The sequence below is a fragment of the Telmatherina bonti genome, assembly GCF_933228915.1.
Source record: "Telmatherina bonti genome assembly, chromosome: 16".
Classification (NCBI taxonomy): domain Eukaryota; kingdom Metazoa; phylum Chordata; class Actinopteri; order Atheriniformes; family Telmatherinidae; genus Telmatherina; species Telmatherina bonti.
The window spans coordinates 24,289,256-24,305,943 of NC_136614.1; the positions used below are offsets into that span (position 1 = coordinate 24,289,256).

At 40.9% G+C, this 16,688-nt stretch overlaps 2 protein-coding genes across 2 annotated transcripts; both read left to right on the forward strand.

Moving 5' to 3' along the window:
* Positions 1-369: 369 nt before the first annotated feature.
* On the forward strand, positions 370-6,465 carry elovl4b (ELOVL fatty acid elongase 4b; the record flags this gene model as incomplete). Its single annotated transcript, XM_079255644.1, has 7 exons — positions 370-508; positions 2,423-2,514; positions 3,307-3,494; positions 4,252-4,332; positions 5,005-5,176; positions 5,283-5,410; positions 6,187-6,465. The coding sequence occupies exons 2-7, from the start codon at positions 2,448-2,450 to the stop codon at positions 6,463-6,465; spliced, it is 915 nt and encodes a 304-aa protein (XP_079111770.1). The 5' UTR covers positions 370-508; positions 2,423-2,447.
* A 4,281-nt stretch (positions 6,466-10,746) lies between these two features.
* mtcl3b (MTCL family member 3b) lies at positions 10,747-15,658 on the forward strand (the record flags this gene model as incomplete). The annotated part of the gene is made up of 8 exons (XM_079255922.1): positions 10,747-11,538; positions 12,077-12,301; positions 12,586-12,744; positions 13,106-13,174; positions 13,900-14,169; positions 14,257-14,652; positions 14,740-15,402; positions 15,548-15,658. The coding sequence occupies exons 1-8, from the start codon at positions 10,792-10,794 to the stop codon at positions 15,656-15,658; spliced, it is 2,640 nt and encodes an 879-aa protein (XP_079112048.1). The 5' UTR covers positions 10,747-10,791.
* Positions 15,659-16,688: the final 1,030 nt, after the last annotated feature.

Consider the following 16,688-nt stretch of genomic DNA (forward strand, 5'->3'; position numbering starts at 1 on the left):
TGTCACCTGACTAGTGATTTCACGTGCTTACCGCCATAATGAATTTATTAGATATCTAAACAGTTAAGTTGATTTCAGGGACTCTGATTAACGCGCGGGCAGTATAGGCTAATTACCCACAATGAGCAGGGCAGCCAACACCTGTCGCGGACGCGCGTACACACGCAACCCACGTCAGACAACCTCCGCATGCGCAAAGCCATCTGGCTTCTCGGCGTCCAGGAGATTGTGGGAAGATGATGCGGCTGAGCGGCCGGCGCGGACCTCATGCATAGCTGGCCCATCTTAGCTATAGATTTCCACTTGCCTTGTCTAGTTTCTTGCCAAATCTGCTGTTCAATGTTGAACTGTATCCGAGGCGGTGAGGAAACCAAGCAGCTTTAACTGCAGACGAAGAAGAAGAAGAAGAAGAAGAAGAAAGAGGCAGAAGAAGAGCGCAGCGGTAACTGGACAGAGTTGGGCATCAAATTGCACCGGATGTTATTACACGCTTTTAAATATCAAGGATGTAAGTATATGTTTGCTTTTATCACTGTTTATATGCGTTTTACTTCCTTATTTTACGATTACTAAGTGCCTGTTCAGGTTTTGAATCTGAAATGTGTGAACTCCAAGTTAGACTGTTGTTCTGGGCTTTAATTAGACAACCGGTCGCCGTGCAGTAAAACAGACCAGCCCTTCATCCATGTGGCTCATTTGTAAGCTATTTGTATTCTTGTCTTTCGTCGCCCTCAGACCATTTAAATCACCCACCTGTTAAGCCACGCACATTTATACGATTAATACAGTATTCAACCGTGTTTAATTGGTTACTAGACCTTACATTAATATAAACTACAGTAGTAGGACTCTTTTATTGATTCCAAAACCGCAATAGTTGTGCTTCTTTCCCCCACTCCTCCCCTTTTTTTTCTTCTTTTTGGGGCTTGGAGGAAGATACCCATCAAGCAGGTTTGCGGATCGTTGGGCATTTGTACTTAGGCCTACATGTAAGCTCGTTGATCAATTGTATTTAAGCCTCTTGAGCGGTCCGAGCGAAACCTGCTGACACATGCGCCCCAGTCTTTTTGTTCATGCACAAACCCAGTCAACCCTCTCTTATCTGGCTTCCCTCTGCAACCAAACTAAAACCCTGTCTGGATGTGTTATCATATGATATCCTGCAAAGATTGTCCATCCTTGCAGATTGTTTAATCCTGACACCCATTGGTAGCATTGCATTGAAAGCTCTGCACTTCCTTGCAGTTGACATTGTTAGTCAGTAGTTACTGTATACTGAGCAATTAAGTATTTAAAGGACAACTGATCTGACGCATCGGATTAATAATAGATTAATATGAAGACAGAAGCTCTCAGCTCTGTGGTGGATAATAGCTGTTTGTTATATAACCTCCCTGAATTAGTGTCATGTAGTTGCATAGCTCTCTGAGTGTACAGAGTAACTTTATTCCCTCTGTACACATTTTTTTAATCCCTTAATTGATACGGAGAGGGGCAATGAAAAGAGGACTGGGCTGTAGTTCACATTGAGGGTGGAAGGTGAATTTGCAAAACTTTATCCATTCTTTTTTTTTTTTTTTTACTTTTTACATTAAATGCATCTTCCAATTCCTATATTGTGATTGAAGTTGGAAAAAAGAGATAATCACACATGCATGCAACTTTTTTCCTGTTGTGGAAAAAAGTCTGTCAATGTAGTCTGGTTCTGAAGTGAAAAAGATGACAAAGTTTATTGAACAGAACGTAAAGAACAGAATAATACAAATTGCAATTTGGGAGAGACAGTCCAGGGGTCCGACGGGGCAGAAGTCTGGAATACTCTACCTGAGTCCCGGGCTGAACCATCCTTTTACCCTTGCATAAGGGCATCGATTGTCTGCCGTTAATCTGTGTTATTCTAAACAAGAAATGTCTGTTGTTAGCTGTAACCCTCTTCAAGGAAGAGAGTGATCTAACTAATCAGATCCCAGATGTCTGAATGCAGTCATGTCAGATCTCTACACATTGCTATGTCTGTAAAGGGGAATAAGCATGTGTAACTAAGCTTAAGTTCTTCATAACCTTTTCAGATAGCCCACAAAGCCATAATCAGAAATGAATATATGCTAGGACTATGAAATATATGAACATCTAATTGAGAACATAAAATTTCCACAACACTTGTATTACATTTTTTTGTTATAAATGAGGCTCTCACTGATAGTAAAGGTAATGACAATTGTAACTGGATCCAGTAATACCATACAGATGGGATTTTACTCAAAAGGTTATTAAATAAAACATCCCTCATATACACTACCCAAACATTATAAACTTTATGTCATATTTGTAAGTATGAACGACATGTTTAGTAGAGGCTGTGCACAAACAGAAAGTTTTCAGTTTCTCTCACTGTGTTCTGCTTTTCTACCTCTCTTCACAGTATAATCATAACCAAAGATAGAACCATGGAGGTTGTAACACATTTTGTGAATGACACTATAGAGTTTTACAAATGGAGCCTTACTATAGCAGGTAAGCTGTTTTGACTTGTTTTTAAGACACACACATGAGACCAGTATACCATTTAATCTGTTTATTAAAAATGATCAAATGTAGAGAAATAAAACAGATAAACAAACATCAAAGACACGCAATAAAGTTCAAAACTTACAAAAATTACCCTTAAAGGATGGGAAAAGGGTGATAATTGATATAAAAGTTTTTTATCCTACAATATCTGTTTAACCATAGAAGTTAAATGTTAATGACTGCTGATTAATGACTGAACAAATTAAATGTTGATGTTTGTTTTTTTTAATGCAATACAAACAAGTTACATGGAAATTTAAATTTATGTCTAAGAGATTTTCACTGGTTTCATGCTGTATTTTGTAGCTATGTACATTATCATCTTTATGGAAGTATTTGTCACAATACATATAGTTATACATGTATGTACCTAAACCAAAGTAAAGCAAAAAAAGCAATAAATTTTCAAATTGAAGAATTTATATCACATTCATGGGACTTAATAAAATAAAAAAGAAACGTATTCCCATACTAGATGTGGAATGTCTGTTCATTTAACAAGAGACAGTAGAAACAAAGGTTTTCAAAAGCACCAAATGCTGCTTGATGTTCATGTTCAACCATTTACTTTCACACTAAAATATATCTAGCATAGTTTATTTTAAGCACAAAGTGTTTATCTAATGTTGGCAGTTTATGTTTGGGGATCAGCTAAAGAGACTGGTGCTGAATAATAACTGTTTACTTTTCCACACATCTTCTCCTGACATTAACATCAACTCATTTTCCCTCCAGACAAGAGGGTGGAGAACTGGCCGATGATGTCCTCTCCCTCTCCCACCCTGGCCATCAGCTGCCTGTACTTGATCTTCCTGTGGGCGGGGCCTAGATACATGCAGGACCGCCAGCCCTACACACTCAGAAAGACCCTCATAGTCTACAACTTCAGCATGGTGGTCCTCAACTTTTACATCGCCAAAGAGGTCAGTGCTGCTGCCCAGTCAGAGAAAGACATGTATTAAATCACAGATCGAAGAAGTGTCCACTTAATACGATTTTCGCAGATTTTCTTAATACCTGCATTGGCAGCTTTTGAAATGATAACACCTTAAGCTATATTGGTTGTTAGTGTTTGATAAGTGTACATTTGAAGGATTACAAAACATATTCACATATTATAGCTTGTTAAAATTACTGAAACAAACAAAGTTTTGCAAGACAAACTTTGTGGGTCTGATAATGAGATTGGTAGGTTGTCAGTGCACCAAAATGATAATGATACATGAAATAACAAATTTCATTACATTGCCTTTGTAAGAGGTTGTTTCAAATTCTGCATTCCTATCAAAGATACAATGAAGAAACAATGTATAATGTTACACAAATGTGCATCCTGGTTTTTGTTGTATATGTGTTTGAGAAAAATAAATAAATAAACAAACAAAAAAAAAAAGATTGTCAGAACATCTGGCCCAAAACTCACAAGAATATTCTCCATTCTTCTATGTTAAAAGTAGCATCAGATTTTGATGCACATATTACATGAAAATAGTAAAATAACAAAATTAGGGGTCTTTTCAACATATATATACTGAGTCCTTGTTAACATCCGTAGGTGTTTTCACTGCTCGTCTAGATCACCAGAAATGATTAGTGTTCACTACTTTACCTGTTGCTCGGTCTAAATCAGTTAAAATGTCAAAGCATCCTCCTCTGACTTTTTTTGCAACCTCTCATCAGCTCCTGATAGCATCGAGAGCAGCCGGGTACAGCTACCTCTGTCAACCTGTCAACTACTCCAATGATGTCAATGAAGTCAGGGTAAGCTTCCACACATCACCAGGTTCATCTACACATATCCAGTCTGCCAGTTCATAAATAAACACACACTCTTACAATCTAAAGACTGAAAAAAACTTTGTTTAATTTAGCAAATTGGTGTGTAAACTTTGCACTAATCATTTATTGCAGCGAAGTAACACAAATAAACAACAGAGAGCTGATGGGAATGGACAGTTTGCATTGGCTGCATTTAGTTCAAAGAGGGTGTGGTTATTGATCTCGCCACCCAGAAGCTCCTCCCACACCTCTACCTTAAGGCCTTTGCTCTGTCACAGTGGCCTTAGGGATAAGAGATGAAACAGTGCCGTGGATTAAAGAGCAGCCTTGTTGGATATTGTGTGTCAGACAGGGAGAATATTTCAAAGTTAGATAGAATGTAGAGATTTTTGTGCCATAATTAGATTATTTCATGAGGAGACATGTAGAATATTTCTTAAAAATAATGTCAGAAAAGTGATCCGGCTCATTTGTTTGTGCATTTGGAAACAATACAACTTGAATGTAGCATGACTGACCATGTGTTCCATGTGTAGCTTTCTGTGATGTGATTGTTAGTCATGATGCAAACTTTCTAATGTAGAGTAATTAGTTAAAGTAAGAGACACAGTAATTAAGATGCAGTAATTCAATCTGAGCCTTTTGTGTTTATAGATAGCCTCTGCTCTTTGGTGGTACTACATCTCCAAAGGAGTTGAGTTCTTGGATACGGTTTTTTTCATACTGAGGAAGAAGTTCAATCAGGTCAGCTTCCTCCACGTCTACCATCACTGCACCATGTTCATCCTCTGGTGGATCGGCATCAAGTGGGTGCCCGGTGGCCAGTGTGAGTAACAGGACAAGCATTTATGTTAGCATCCAACTGCAGGAATCTAACTTGTCTATGTACTTGTTAGCTGGCTGGAAGTAACTTCAAACTTACATCTCTGCAGCATATTTTGGTGCAACCATCAACTCCTCCATCCACGTCCTCATGTACGGTTACTATGGCCTGGCAGCCTTGGGACCTCATATGCAGAAGTACCTTTGGTGGAAGAAATACCTCACCATTATTCAGATGGTGGGTATTATGTTTAGAAATGCAGCACTGATATAGAAATATCTTATGCTGGTTATTGTTAGGGTAATTAAATCCTGTTTTGGAAAACAAACTTAACTTAAATAATGAACATCTTCAAGTCTTGCTTTCTCCTAATTAAAAGAAAAACAAGTGAAAACAGCTGACTTATCTAAATAAAGCCAGTAGAGTAGCTGCAAACATGCCAAACATTTGCTTTAAGTTGGTGTTGAAGCTGATTAGATATATATCTGATAATCAGTTGAGGCTGGGAGCAGCCAGCTCCTCTCCCTCTTTACTATTTAGTCTCTTTGCATCAAGGGCAAGAAACAGGAGAAGAAAAGAGAGGATGATGCCACAAAGCCAGTTTAATGACTCAAAGTGTGACTCAAAGTCTGTTTTAGTAAAGAGCAACTTTATATAACTATCAGCTTCAAAGTAGATAAATTAGTTTAACGCAAGTAGCTCTTTAAGTATTACACTGTCATGTAGAAAATGGAGTGGAAAGTATAAGGAGGGCAAATAAGAAATAGTCGACTGTATGTAATTTGGAAGAGTTCAAATCAGTCATGAAGCACTGAAGGTATTTTTGTCTATTTATTCCTGATTTCTTCTTATTTCAGCTACATTTGTTATAATTGTGAGGAGTGGCTTTAAATAACCGTTTTGTGTGTGAAGGAAACTTGAAATCCATGTGTAAATTTTGATGGGATAATTGGTTATTTCATTTCATCTTGCTGATTTTTAAGCTGCTTTTATGTTTGTTTGTTTTTTAACAGATCCAGTTCCACGTAACCATCGGTCATGCCGGCCACTCTCTTTACACTGGCTGTCCGTTCCCCTGCTGGATGCAGTGGGCTCTGATTGGCTATGCTGTCACGTTCATCATCCTCTTCGCCAACTTCTACTACCACGCTTACAGACGCAAACCCTCGTCACAAAAAGCAGGCAAACACGTAGCAAACGGCACTTCTGCTGTGACTAACGGTCACAGTAATGTGGAGGAAGTTGAGGAAAATGGAAAGAAGCAAAAGAAGGGCAGAGCAAAGCGGGAGTGAAGACAGAAGAGGGGCTCGCCTGGCTTAATGTGGAGAGAGGACATAGGAGGAGGGAAGGGAGGGCAGGGACAGCCAGGATTTCAAACAAGATGACCATCCCTGCAAAGTGATGTAGATGGATGCGACTTGGGACCAACTTGAGACGGTAGCAGTGTGTATTTGTGGATGTGTCCAGTAAAGCATTCTGGGGGGGGGGGGTTCTGGTTGTATGCGTGACATGTTTTTTTTTTTAAATCATGAAAAGCGAAATGCTGATCATGTAGGCTCCTTGCTTTTCTGTCCAACTGTCTTTTTGGACCCCAATAGGACCAAAATATGAAAGAACCTGCAACCTGCTCAGCATCCACAACCAAACTTCACATCTACCTTTTGTACTCTGGATTCCAGTATTGTTTCATCTGAGAGCTTGAATAGTCTTTAATATGCTAACTTATTTACTAGTGCTTTTAAGAAAAAACTGTTGATAAATGTAACTGTTACCAAACAAACAACATTGCAGAGGGGTGGGGTTTTTTTTATTATTATTTTTTGTTTACAAACACTTAGTGGAGTTCAACATAATTAGCAAAGAAATTACCAAATTCTCACATTTGCCATCTGCTGTATTTAACGTCTTTGCAGTCACATGCAGCATTTTCCCAACACAGCTTATCATGGACTTTGCATTTCTTTTCCATCTCCAACTTTGCTACATTTACAAAATAACATGCTGTTTTTTTTTCCGTGTCCATTGTGAACTAAGAGCCTGATTTAAAAATACTTGGGAGAAAACTGTAGGGTTGGTTTTTTTTTTTTAATTAAGCAAATTTGTGATTGTATTTGTGAAAATACATATTTTTGTGTGTCATCACAGTTTCATTTTTGCTGTGCAATGTAGCCGAGGAGCAAAAGTAACAGTTTGAAGTTCAGCTCAGTATTGTCTCACTGCCACGTAGGACTGAAGGGAAACATATCCAGAAGAGAGCTTTTTTTTTTTTTTTTTTTTAAAGAAAACAAACGGTCATTTCGTTGTCTAATTAAAAAAGAAAAAGTGACACAGCTTCTTGGCCGCACATATAACTGAAATAAAGACAGTGTCAACAATTATCAGATATGCTTGTGTGTCCTTGTGCATGCATGTGTGTGAATAGTCACCGCTTTTGTAAAAAATCTATTTAAATTAAGTTTATTTGCTTCTTAAATCAATGCAGTCTCAAACTGAGGCCTTTCCGTCCCACTTCCTCCTGTTTCTCTGTCATTCCTGTTACCTTAATTGCTCTTCGCTCCACTACAGGATCTGTTAGATGGAAAGATCTCTTAAAAGAGTGTGTGTGAAAGAGGCAAAGGAAGACTGTGTCTTTGGCCTGTTCAGACAGATCTGCCCTAATCTTTGAGTGCAAATTGGCTTTAGCTCCAAAAGAGCTTATTTCCACGTCACTCCATGAGTTACTCAAGAAAGCAGGTCACTGAAAGAGAAGCCTCGACTAATCTGCCAACAGTTGGAGATGGTACCTGTCAAACTATGAATTCTATCGAGGAAGGAAAGATGGTTGCCGTCATTTAATGCAGTTAAGTTTAGGAATCATCCATTTTGTTTATTCTTTTTCTTCAAAATACGCTTAAACTCTGCACCTTTGCGGAGTAATTTCATCTTACTAATACTGGTCAAAATGTGGATTTTTTTTTTTTGTTTTGTTTTTTTTTGTTTGTTTTTTTTAGTTTTTGAGTGTTCTTTGTATTTCCACTTATACTGTTTCTTACACACACACACGCACACACCTTTTCCACATGCTCATTCGTCTATGCCACTCCACTACTTTACACTTACTTTGATCCTGATGAACCACCACCTGTCTCTCTCTCTACACGTCATCCAGGTGGAGGTAGGAAGCTTGAAGGTGTAGATGTGAATGATAGAGTGGATAAGATGAGTGAGAGGAGGAGCATTTGTCCTCCTCAGGGACACAGAGGGATCTAAACCGGGGACTAAGAGGATTGCAGAAGGGCCTAGGCTTTTAGCATAGGTCACAATAACCTGCATCCCCCTCTGTTCCTGCAGGAATGAGCAGAAACGTATGCACATGCACTAAATGGATCTTTGCCTTGGATTTGTATGGCAACGTTAGCAATTGCACAGTAATGTAGAATTTATAGAAATGTAACCCTGTGCAATGCAATCAGAAGGGATTAAATAATTTATTAAAATCCACCCATTTCCAAGCATGCAATTCTGTCCTTGTCATTAAACAGTACCACACATGTATTAAGTCCCACAGTTTGAAAGACTGCTGACGGCCTATAGACCCCAATACGCATGAGGGTGAAGGGTCAGTTCACAAGGGTTAATTCCTTACAAACTTGACCCATCATCTCATTACCAATTAAATGACTAAGAGAGACTAGCAGTGGAAACAGTCAGCGTTTTATTAGCTCTTAGTCTGTGCAACAGATTGCCTTCAGTGCATGTGCAGTATTTGTTTTGTGCATCAACAGCACCCTCTAATGGATCAGGAGGATACACTTTGAGTAGTTATTGGCTCCACACGTGGCGGGTTCCAAAGACAGCGAAATTCATCGCCACCCAGGTGAAACTCAACAAGTGAAATGTGACCCAAAAATTTTGATTGGTTATTATCAAGGCCGGATTATCCAATGGGCATTATGGGCACAGGCCCAGGGGGCCACGCCCATGTGGGCAAACACCAGCAGTTTGGACATGAAACAAAATGTACATAAAGGCCAGATAGTTACACCACAGTGTCCAGTGTATTGCTATTGGTACCACTGGCTAAGAGATGTTAGAAATGTTGTTTCACAGTGTATCATTCACAATTTTCACCATGTTGCAGTGAGGAAGGGGGGCCCCTGGAACACATTGGGCACTTTTAATCCGGCCCTGGTTATTATATTATCATTTTTAAAGCAATAAGTGACCGATAAAGCAGCAAGGATGAAGAGTCGGATTTTTCCTCGACTTGACAGAAACCTTGATGTAGACTGCAAGCTATGCTGCTTTACAAAAGAAAAAGTCAACACTGAGTCCATCATAATTTAAAAATGACAGACCTGTGTGTGTGATTGACATGAAAGTCATGAAAGTCCATGCAGAAAAAGTGCAAAGTCATATAGTCCATACTTTTTTTTTTTTTTTTTTAACCCAAAAGGGATCACTCATAAGTAAACAGAAATGAACAAATAAAATGGGCCCTGAAAACCGTTCAAAGTGATAGTGGTCTTCTCAAACAAATAGTAAGGAAACAAGCAAGGCACTGTGACTGACCCTGATAAAGCTGATGAGCTAACGAAGCACAAAAGAGGGCAGGTCACACAAAAAACTATCTGAAACCAATAGAAGTAAACCACACAGAATGATGCAGCCATCACCATGCTGCAACTATTGTATTGATGAGGTCCTCACCGTCTGCTTCCCTCCACACCAATAACGGCAGTTTTCACTGAATATCAGGTGACAGGAATTAAATTTAGCTTTTTTTATTGTCTGTAATTTTTTTTTTGGTTTTATTATTATTATTATTATTATTATTATTATTATTAGGGTTGGCATCTTCAGTCATCGAGGGCTGCAGTCTTGCAAGTTTTAGATCAGGGTTATTCAACTCGGTTCCTCAGGACCCCCCACAGATTATCTCTGCTTCAACACCCCCTGACCAAAACTAAATGGATCAAATAGTCTGAAGTTCTGCACAATGACTCATTCATTTGAGAGGGTATGTTGGTTTAGGGACACATCGAAAGCCTGTTGGGCTGCAGTCCTCGCAGGAGGACCAAGTCGTATTATTTCGTAGTTGAATGTAGGTTGTTACACCTTTTCCTGTGGTCACACACCATTCTAGGTTGTGGGGGTGCACATGGGGATGCTTGTTTACTTCCTGGTTTTTACGTCCACTTTTACGTCACGACCCTTTCCCCTGCAGTGCCTGGTGGTGCCCGGTGTTTATGTCAGCACCACGGAGCTCTTGGTAAGTCCAAATAAACATGACAATACTTTGGTTTAGATTATTTTCATATGTATTTGTGAGGTAGCGTTATGTTGTCCAGTGTGGCCGTCTATCATTGCTGGTTCGGGGAAAGGCTTGTGTGAAGTTGGTCTTTGGTTTTAAACACGAGGAGTAACTCCTGTACCTGGAGAAAAGCGACACCTAGTGGTGGATTCACTCACACCACCTACTGCAAGTTGAAACATCACATTATGATTGATGCGATATTTAAAACAAGCTACGATGTTTCGCTTTGAACCAAGTAGTTTTCTTATCTTAATTATCTTCCCTGATCTCTGTTAATGATAATAAAGCAGTGCATGTTTAATTTACTTCAGCAGAGAGGACAATGAAGCCAGCCGCCAGCGGCGCTGCAGATCCTTCATCAACATTAACATCAACAACAGACAAAACCTCAGCGAAGAGGAGGAGACAGCTCCGGGCTCCTTCACCGGCGAGAACCCAGAAAACTACCCGACACTCAAGCAGCTTAACATCCTCTTCCTGCACAGAAAGAAACAGAAACATTAAAGTGAGGGAGGCGCTGACACTGACTGACGGAAGAGAGAGGGAGCTCGAGAGCCGCGGCGGAGCAGCTGTTCACCCTGATGGTGCTGAGGCTGATGTAGTCGAAGCAAACAGGGCGGATGCTGTCGGGGAATGTCCGGCACATTCATCAGCACCGTCCCGTCGCTCCACTTTACGCATACCCTGCTTCAAAGACGGTGTCAGCAAGCGTTTGTTGTCCGGCAGAGTTTCCTCTGTGGAGGAAAAACATAGGAAATCCACCGAGGAGGAGGAGGAGGAGGAAGGCGACCAGCAGGGGAGAAGCGGCGCTCCTGTGGGCTGTGGAGCGGGCCTCGGGTTGAGTTTGTGGAGAGGAAGATGCTTACAGGCTGAGCTGATTCAGTTTCATCTGCAGAAGCGATTAAAGAGGAGCAGTGCGAAGATGGAAAGCAGAACGGACAGCGTGGGCTCGGTGGAGGCCGAGCAGGGCGAGCAGGAGCCGGCTGCAGAGGCGGGGTCCATGACACAGCAGGATCAGGCCCTCGAAGAAGAGATGGAGAGGCTGCTGGAGGAAAACGAAGATCTCAAGGTTTGATAATAAACATGTAGAATTTCTCTGGCATCTGCAATTTAAAAAAAAAAAAAACGCATAAGACATGAAAAATGAAATGCATTATAGGCCACTAAAAATGAGTAAACGTCTGACTAAGATGACAAGAAATGTTTTTCTAAGTTGTGGATCTATAAATTAATCACAGATTTGTGTGATTGCTGTGTCATTATTGACAGAGATAAACCAGTAAGGATCAGTTGATCTGTCTGATGAACATTCTCCATGTTTCAGGCGGCCTGAAGGGAAAACACACATTATAGCTGCAGAGGCTAAAGTGGTTATAGATTATCTTGGCAGTGATGTAGTCAGTAAAATTAAAGTTTTAGAAGGAAATCTGCACTATCAGAAGTTTACCCAGCATGTAGGCCGTATCAAGAAATAGTTTAAATTTAAATTAAGTTTGTTATTTGGTGTGTATTTGTTTGAAAGATGGCTCCATAATCACTCAAGTACAATGAAGTGTGTCATTCTGCAACTGAGACATATGCATGCACTTTTGCTGTGATGGAACTAGTGTGAAATAGAAGAGATGAGGACTGAGATGGAGGAGATGCGGGACACTTTCTATGAGGAAGACACTTGCCAGCTGCAAGACATGAGGCGAGAGCTGGAGAGGGCCAATAAAAACTGCCGGATCCTGCAATATCGACTGCGCAAGGCTGAGAGGAAGCGTCTGCGTTACGCCCAGACGGGAGAGATCGATGAAGAGCTGCTCAGGAGTCTTGAACAGGACCTGAAGGTAGAGAAACTGCAGAAGTGAATCTGTGATGATATTCCGTTTTTACAGGTTGATTCTCAAATCATGCTGACTTGGTATAAATTTAGACCGGAGACTCGCCCCTAATTACTTTAATTGTACATGCATTATGCTTATTACAAGTTCTGTGCCTTTGGAAAGATTTAAATAGTTCTGAGCATTTATAACATAAAGAATTACATCAGTTTGCGTTGTCGGCTTGCAGTTCTACGATTGATGGAGCATATTCCTTCTCTTGACTATAAGGCTTTTCGTGCTTGTTACAGGTGGCTAAGGATGTGTCGGTAAGGCTGCATCATGAGTTGGAAAAAGTGGAGGAAAAGCGCACAAAGACGGAAGATGAAAATGAAAAGCTGAGGCAGAAACTCATAGAGGTGGAGGTGACCAAACAAGCACTGCAGAATGAACTTGATAAAACCAAAGAGGTAAGTACCAAAGAAACTCTGATTGTTTTTCTTTATATGCATAGATAGATAGATAGATAGATAGATAGATAGATAGATAGATAGATAGATAGATAGATAGATAGATAGATAGATAGATAGATAGATAGATAGATAGATAGATAGATAGATAGGCAGGCAGGCAGGCAGGCAGGCAGGCAGGCACACACACACCAAAAAATGGCCTGTAGTCTTTATAAAAAAGACATAATGATCAATCACAACCCAATTTTAGCATCTCAGTTTAAAGAGGAAATGATAGCAACCCACATACATAGCATCACAGATGATCCTAAAATGAAAAACAAAAGAAGATAAAGATGCATTTATCCTTCTTTTTTAGTCTCAAAAGAGAAGAGGAAGCAAAGACGTTCAGAAGGTTGACAAGAAATCTGCGCAGACTCCAACTGAGGTGAGACGTTATAGCAGATATTATAATATGATGTTAGTATTTATGGACTGCAAACCAACTGGGCTCTAAGGAATAGATTTTATCCTGTGTATATATATATATATATATACATACATATATATATATATATATATATATATATATATATATATATATATATATATATATATATATATATATAGATACATACATACATACATACATACATACATACATATATATATATATATATATATATATATGTATGTATGTATGTATGTACATATATATATATATATATATATATGTATGTATATATATATATATATATATATACGTATGTATGTATGTATGTATGTATCTATATATATTTATATATATATATATATATATATATATATATATATATATATATATATATATATATATATTGTAATTTAATTTTTTTGTTTTTTTAAGCTATCTTGTCTCAATGTTTTCAATGAAAGCGTTGGCTATTTTCGTTAAGCTACTAGAACATTTTAATTTGATCTGAGAATTAAGGCTCTGGCAATTAAATGAATCTTAACATCTGTTTGACCCAATAGAGTCAACTTCTTAACTCCAGAAGGCTGCAGTCGTAAAGCTGCGCTCTGAAATCTTTCCATCTTGTTGCAGAAACCAACTTTCATGACAAAGGAGGGTTTCATCTTTTTCTTCTTGCCAACTACAGTTTTTTTTTTTTTTTATTCTCTTTCTGATTTTAGGAGGACAATGATGACCTGAAGTGCCAGCTAGCTTTCATCAAAGAGGAAGCTGTGCTTATGAGGAAGAAGATGGCCAAGATTGACAAGGAGAAAGATCGTCTGGAGCAGGAGTTGCAGAAATATCGCTCCTTTTATGGAGAGCTGGACAGCACCCATCCAAAAGGGGAGGCTGGGGGTCCGCCCACCACCCGTGAGTCAGAGCTGAAGCTACGGCTTCGGCTGGTAGAAGAAGAAGCCAACATCCTGGGGAGGAAGATAGTTGAGTTGGAGGTAAAAGCAGACAACATTATGTTTTTTTTTCTCTTTTTTGTAGAGAAGTTCATGTGATTTGAGCCATTCTCCGTCTTTTCGAAACAGGTGGAGAACCGTGGCCTGAGGGCCGAGCTCGACGACCTCCGCGGTGAGGGAGAGGGCGCTGGGAGCTCCGGGTGTGGAGCGATGGGCGGGCCGGGTGGAGGGCGAGGCCTGGGGGACGACCTGACAGAACTCCGGCAACAGCTTCAACTCGTGGAAGACGAGGCGGAGCTTCTGAGGAGAAATCTCGCCGATGCTGAGGAACAGAACAAGAGGGTGACTGCAGAGCTGAACAAGTTACGCTTCAAGGCCGGGACTCACGAGGGAGGTGCCAGGCATGGAGGAGGAGGAGGAGGAGGGGGAGGAGCAGGAGGTGCAGCAATTGATGGAGTAAAATCAGATGCTTTGCAGGAAGAACTGAAAGCTGCAAGGTCACAAATTAACGACTTGAGTGGAAAGGTATGTTATGGTCAGCTAGAAAAGCTATTTCCATCGCTAAAACAGCTCAAAGTAGTTTTAATTTTGCTTCTTTTTTTCCCCAATCAGGTAATGCAGCTGCAGTACGAGAACCGTGTGCTCCTCTCCAACATGCAGCGCTATGATCTGGCTTCCCACCTCTCCCTCCGCCCCAGCCCACGGGACAGTGACGCGGAGAGCGACGCTGGTGGAGCTACAAGCGGTCGTCGCGAGAGCGATGAGGACTCCACCTCCTCTCGCCTGCTTCCACCTCACCGCAAACGCGAGGGCCCTGTTGGCGGGGAAAGTGACTCAGATGAGGTGAGAAACAACAACGGCAGCAGCCGAAGCATGACGCCCACACGTGGCCTCTACACCCCAACTGGACCAGAGGGTGCTGCCTCCTCCACCTTGGCCCGCTTCCTGCCTGGTGGCCGCTGCGGCCTCCGTGAGAGGCAGCAGATGATCGACATCCGTGTGGAAGCGGAGAGGCTGGTTCGCACCATCGACAGGCTTATCGCGGACACAGCCACCATCATTTCAGAGGCGAGGGTCTACGTTTCAAATGGAGACTTGATGTTTGGAAGGGCAGGAGAGGAAGGTGGCGAAGAAGATGGGAGCAGGATCCGGGAACACGAACTGTTGTATCGCATAAATGCTCAGATGAAGGCCTTTAGAAAAGAACTGCAAGCTTTCATTGACAGACTGGAGGTGCCGAGGCTTGAGGACAGACAGACGGAGGAGCCGCTGTCGGTGAGAACAGGACCAATATCTTTATGTGTACTGGTGGCATCCAAACGTCCCCGAAGAGTAAACACTGATTCTGCTCCTTTCTTTTTCTCACTTGTTCTCATCTGTTATATATATTTTTTTGTCACTCCTGTTTTCCTTCACCAAGATGTTCCAGCCCATCATTTTGCTCATCCTCATACTTGTGTTGTTCTCATCCCTCTCTTATGCCACCATCTTTAAACTAGTCTTTCTTTTTACTCTCTTCTTTGTTCTGTGATATAAACCTCCCTAAGTTCACATTGTCCCTTATTTGTTTGTAGAGCTGTTGATTTTTTTTTTTGTTTTGTTTTTACATCCCACATTATTTGTTGCCAAGGTAACCAAAAGCACAGAAAAAGCTCAGCACTTGCCAAGGCCACTCAGACATTGGCTTCAGCACTGGAGTCTACATTATCACAACATGTTGCATCACTCAGAGAAGGTGAGTTATTCTGCACTCTGCTTGAAAACTGTAAATTTGACTAGAAGTGGAGTCTAATATTTGTGTTTTAGACGAATATATGTTGTTTTATCATTTAAACTGAGTAATGTAGTGCTGTATAGGACTAGCCATCATTATTCTGCAATCCATGCAAGCCAGGCTATTTGTGCAGAAAAGCTCTTCTGGTGGAAATGAAAAAGGTTACCTGAGTTGATTATTTTCCCAATATATTTAAACAAATAGAGATGCAGTTTTTCATGATTTTTGTCCAGCTGACCCAGTATCAGATCATTTTGACAACAGAAGTGTATTATTCCAGTTTGGAAGAATCACACAGTTATTCACTTTAATGCTGTGGGTTGAGAGGTTTCATCCATCCATCCATCTTCTACCGCTTATCCGGGTTTGGGTTGCGGGGGCAGCAGCCTAAACAGGGAAGCCCAGACTTCCTTCTCCCCAGCCACATCTACCAATTCTGTAGGGGGGGTTCCCAAGGTGTTCCCAGGCCAGTCGAGAGATATAATCCCTCCAGCCTGTCCTCGGTCTCCTTCGGGGTCTCCTCCCAGACACCTCACCATGGAGGCGTCCAGGAGGCATCCTCACCAGATGCCTGAGCCACCTCAACTGGCTCCTCTTGATGCAAAGGAGCAGCGGCTCTACTCTGAGCCCCTCCCGGATGACCGAGCTCCTCACCCAATCTCTAAGGGAGAGCCCGGCCACCCTGCGGAGGAAACTCATTTCAGCCGCCTGTATACGAGATCTCGTTCTTTCAGTCACGACCCACAGCTCATGACCATATAGGTGAGGGTAGGAACATAGATCGACT